This window comes from Limulus polyphemus, unplaced genomic scaffold, assembly GCF_000517525.1.
Source record: "Limulus polyphemus unplaced genomic scaffold, Limulus_polyphemus-2.1.2 Scaffold1935, whole genome shotgun sequence".
In the NCBI taxonomy this organism is placed as follows: Eukaryota; Metazoa; Arthropoda; class Merostomata; order Xiphosura; family Limulidae; genus Limulus; species Limulus polyphemus.
In genome coordinates this window covers 22,094-27,411 of record NW_013667545.1, presented here as the reverse complement: position 1 = coordinate 27,411, position 5,318 = coordinate 22,094, and the positions used below count along the sequence as shown (strand labels likewise).

General features: G+C 31.6%; 1 protein-coding gene across 1 annotated transcript in view; it reads right to left on the bottom strand.

Annotated features, from left to right (window-relative positions):
• Positions 1 to 265: 265 nt before the first annotated feature.
• The window catches only part of LOC106465411 (cadherin-89D-like), a gene marked incomplete at its 5' end in the record, with an annotated part of 26,949 nt that continues 21,896 nt past the window's right edge, over positions 266 to 5,318 (bottom strand). The window contains 4 exons of the mRNA XM_013925637.2: positions 266 to 1,321; positions 2,169 to 2,345; positions 2,884 to 3,033; positions 3,971 to 4,165. Of these exons, the coding sequence (XP_013781091.1) occupies positions 1,231 to 1,321; positions 2,169 to 2,345; positions 2,884 to 3,033; positions 3,971 to 4,165 (613 nt within the window). The remainder of the gene's footprint in view (positions 1,322 to 2,168; positions 2,346 to 2,883; positions 3,034 to 3,970; positions 4,166 to 5,318) is intronic.

Genomic DNA, 5,318 nt, shown 5'->3' with positions numbered 1-5,318 from the left:
GGGGAGGCTCCAAATTAGTTTTAATATAACGTATTCAGTCTGTATTCATTCCGCTTTACTGTGGCGTAGATAGCCTCGAAGTTTACATCATAAGGTCCAACATATTTCCACAATCATTATTATCATGCCTTTAACTTAGATTTTTATTTCAGTAGCAAAACTTTTTTTCAAGTTATTAACACAAAGAAGAAAAAGATGCAGAAGTAGATGTATGATATTTAACATTTATTTACATATGGATACAACATACAATAACAAATACATGTTCACACTGATTAGTAACAAGATAAATTAATTTTACTATATAACCTCAATAATGCAAAGGTAGAGTGATAAGTGATAGTGTTTAACACCAACCAATCTATATCTACATGACCTGCTACAGTTCTGAGGTTTTCATTACAGATAACAATTATTTTTTATCATTAATCAATGTTTTAAGAAAAACTTTCTTTATTACTTAATTACTATAATTAACTGCATCAGGTGTTTGATTTTTCTTTCAAAATATCAGTGCATTTGAACTGTATACAAATAGTCAACGAAGTCAGACATAAACCTTACAAATTAAATTTTAATTTTTATCTCACAATAAATTAAATCAAAATATGAAGTTTTCTCACGTTAGAGTCAGGGGATAAAATCATCATTATGAGTTTCCCTGAAAACGTCCAGTGCTCCAAAACTCAATATGCAGTTATTGCATTTTGTAGCAACATAATTACATTCTGAATTATATGCGTTAGGTTTACTGATCTGTTACCACTGATAAATGTTCTCTTACGTTCAGCAGGGTTGAAAACAAAACTTATGTATAAATCTCATTTATTATCCCAAAATATCTGGAGTTCCCCTCGTGTCATATCGTTTCTCTGTATAAACTATTTGAATAAGTTAACATTTATACAGAATAAGATGACTGACTTTCCACTTAATGGTATTACTAAGATGAGAAGGGTTAGTTAGAAGAGAAACAAAAAACAGTGATAACTAAAGGTAATATATTCACAAAGAGTTTGCCAAGTTTCTCTGACCTGCATTTTGTGGTAAGCGAAAAAGGAAGTTCTTGCCTTCAGCACATGTTAGTACTTGTTAAGTATTTATTATGCGGACATTGTCCACATACTTCTACAGAAAGGCACACTCACACACATACTGCAGACAAGATCAATTACAATTGGCGCTTGTTCTGTTGTTTGTTCCTAGATCGTAAGACGAAACTCGGCAAGGTTAGAAATCTGTGGCTTGCTTCGATCGAGAAGTATGAGAATATCGGGAGGACCAACTATTGAATGCAGAGCCGTGAGAAAACCTTGTTCCGCTGAAATACAGTACAAAAGAAAGCAAACTATGTAAATAACAGTGCAAAAAAACACACTAAGTTATCATGAATAAAAATGCACTTTACAAACTTATGGCTTAAACGCCGAAAGCTCACGAAGCATTAGAAACCGCTAGATCTATAACTTGTGATAAAAATCTAGTAGACTGCAGATGTTTTTCCCCAATCCTGTTAATTTGTCCAATTCGGATTTCATCGTCACGCTTATAACGCATCAACGACCCCAAGGTGCTGAGCACCTCGGATCAGCAGTCCGGGCATACAAATCACTAGGATCTTTTCGGCTGGTTAAGATGAATAAATTCCTCAGATAGAGGAATACATTTCGTTCCATATATGTAAGAGTTTTCCGATATAATAGGTACACAAAGCGTGGTATGAACCTTTTATTTCAGCTGCAAGAGGTTTTACTGTTATAGGTAAAGGATTTAAACTTATACTTGTTAAAGCTAGTTTGAGCTAGTTATTTGTTATAGGTAACTGATCTCATAATCTAAAACTAAACCTGAACCACTAAAACTGTCTGTCGCTAAGTGATGTGTTAGTTACGAATTGTTTGTTGCATACAAATTACCCTATAGATATATTAGCTGAAATTATCAAAAGATGATATTCCTATTTACATCATTCGAGAGTAATATATTAAGCATAATATTAGTTATATTTCCTGTTTAATTCATGAGTGATCGCATTTGCTGGTTAGACCTGCAAATATTATATTTTTTCTATATTTTATATAGTTTCTGAGCAAAACTAATGATTTTGAATTCTTACTTAAAACAAAAGTTTAATCTGATTTGCCACAAAATGGCATGTATATACTCACAAAGAATCATTTTCATCTTTACGTAGATCCCACTGATTATTTCTTTTGTTAAAACCATCATATCTAGGACTTCTAGACCGCGTGTGAGACGAAGCTCCGTCTGGTGGTACTTGTTGTCGTGAATCTTTATAGTTTTTTTCTATGGAACTGCGGTCTCCAACGCTATCTGGAGATTTGCTGGAAATTTCAAAAGTTATCAGTAACTTCATCAAATTTAAACCATAACGTATTTCAACAGAAATATGCAATAAAATTAATAGGAAATAAATAGTATATGCGCAATATGATACTGTAACGTTACAGAAAGTATCGAACCATATATTTTAATAGAACTAAAAATAAATTACTTTCGTCATCAAAATCATATATGTCATTTGATCTCCATAATTTTTTATCCACATCTAACACTTACATAAGGTAAAATCTGCCACTATTTATTAGCAGTTATGTATACACTTAAGATCACAACACTTTTTTTTTACACAAGTATATATTTATTTAGCATACTTACCTACTTTGTACTTAAACTGACAAGTATATTTTTCTATATAAGATTTGAGAATTATTATCTTAAAAGCAGTTTCAAATTTAGTTTCGTATACACCGTCAGATTCACAGCGGTTTTATCTAAATATCAGGAAAGAATTTCTACTGTAAAATACTTGAACAAAATAGTGAAAAATGAGAATGATGCATTTGTAGTCCAAACACCTACGTATTTGAAGTACCGTCAGTGTAAGAAGGCGAAAGGGGAGCTGCTGAACCATCAGAAATTCTCCCTCCGTATGGAGACTTGTTCATTAAAGTGTTTTTAATATTATACAGTCTTTGTTGTTCCCACGTTGCATGCCCTTTTTTCATTTTCCTGGAAAGAATAAAATCCTTTGTAAATTTTTGCTGTGTAATTTTTAGACATTTACAAAAAGTTACAGCATTATTAAAATATTCACAAATTAAAGTGGGAATAAGAAACGTTTATTTACACTCGACTTTAAATATTTGGGAATGTTCCCCAAAACTAATCTTTTCTTGAGCTCCAAGTGTACTGATGAAACCATATACATACAGTTCCACAAACCACTTAAATTGCATTAACTTTCTGTTTCTAGTTATATTAGATTTTCAGTCCTCCTCTTTTGTTTAAGTAAAAATGCCTTGAGGGCGAGTAACCCAAACGACAGTGAAAGCCTCCAAACAGGTAGTATTTTATTCTGAATTATTACTTAAAATCGATTTACTGTTTTTACACATTAGATGACTGGATGAGAAAACACTAACTATCAGTAAATATTATACCTCACAAAATCTTACACTAGAGGAAAAGTTATATGTGACACGTGTATATTTTAGCTATAGCAATTAGCGATGACTTAGATCAATAATAATTAGCTTGGAACATAAGTATTTTATGTACTTAACATAGTAAACACACTCTAATAAGATTTACTACTTAGATACTCCGGAAGTAACCTGATTTTCGGTAAATTTCTCTTGAAACGTAATTTTGTTTTACGCAAGAAGAAACGCTTAAGATCAAAAATATAATAGTGTGTATAGTGTAACTTTATTTATTTATTTCCACCCTTCTTGCAAAATAGATGTGATTTGTTAAACATCACCTAAGTAAACCTACCCTTATGACAATAAGACTATAACATTAGCTACTTATGAACTTAAAGATCATATATTTTAATAAATCAAGGAATGAAATATTAATATTAGAAGATATTAAAAATAAAAAACCAAGTATTTTTGAACTGCAAAGGTTCTTCTGATTATACGTTAAGTTGATAATTATTTACCTTTTTTTGCATGAGGAGCAGAGTAGTGCAATGCCAAGTACACCACCGAGGAAAATGACACTGCTGAGTGCGATTATGGCAATTTCGGTGGTCCCCATTTGGCTAATTTTTGCATGGACTGATACTTCCTGAATCCTTCGAATTCGTAAATGCGATAAATCGTTGGTAATAGTGTCTGATTGCTTGCCTAAAATTCTTTTCCAGGAAAAATACAAGAAATCGGGAATTCTGAATATCAATTACGATTTACCCCAAACCTCTTATGTAAACTAGTAATTCATATTATCGTATTTTTCGGTGTATAAGACGCACTTTTTACCCCAAAATTTGATGTCAAAATCTGCTTGCATCCTATACACCGAAGGTATGAATAATATATATGTATATATACGATATACACAAGCCATGTGTAAATATATTTAAATAGGCATGCATAGTTTAGTTCAATTGAATGTGCTATTTACAACAATAGTAGTTTTTTCTTTAAAAAAAATTTATATTTAATATGCTCCCTAAATAATAATAAAAAAATAATTACAGTGAAAGCAATGAAGATTTTGTAGGTTTTGAAACAAACTAAATAACAGTAAACCTTTTTTTGATTTACGGTAATTTCTTATTTTGATGTTTTGAGCTCTTTTTTGTTTAGAACAATATATACTAATTTTTAAAGTATCAAATTGAAGTTTTGTTCAATAAAAATCTTTCAAATGCGACTGTAGCTTTTTTTCCCCAAAACTTTGTCTTCAAAATAAGGGTGCGTCTTATACACCGTTGCATCCTAAAATCCCGAAAAATACAGTACATATTCTTGTTCTTTAAAATGAAACACACTCACATGTAAAGATAACAAACACTTCAATGAATTTTGTTTTTTTTTTGTGTGTGAAAAATACACAACTTCAACTAAAAAGCTTTATAAGGCTTATACTTCCAACGTGGATGGAAAAGGAAAAAACGTGTAATGAAACTAGAATATGAAAAAAAAATTGTTAGCCAAGTGGTAACTAACTTCTACAAAAAGCATTTTATCATACAAGACTACTATAATTGTTCCCGGATATTGCCAACAATTCCTGCGATATGATGTCAACAAGTCTGAATTGTTTTCTTATCTGGGTGAATGCACTGCGACAGTTGAGGTAGGATAAGGTGTGGTTGTCATAATAAGAGGCAAAGATGTGATTTTTCAGCCAATAAGGAATAACGACATCATCCACTATCTCAAAGGAATAGATAGAAAGCTCTATTTGCATGTGGTAAATGCAATCGCACAAGATTTTGTTTGTTTGTAGTTAAGCACAAAGTTACGCAATGGGTTATCTGTACTGTGCCCACCACGGGTATC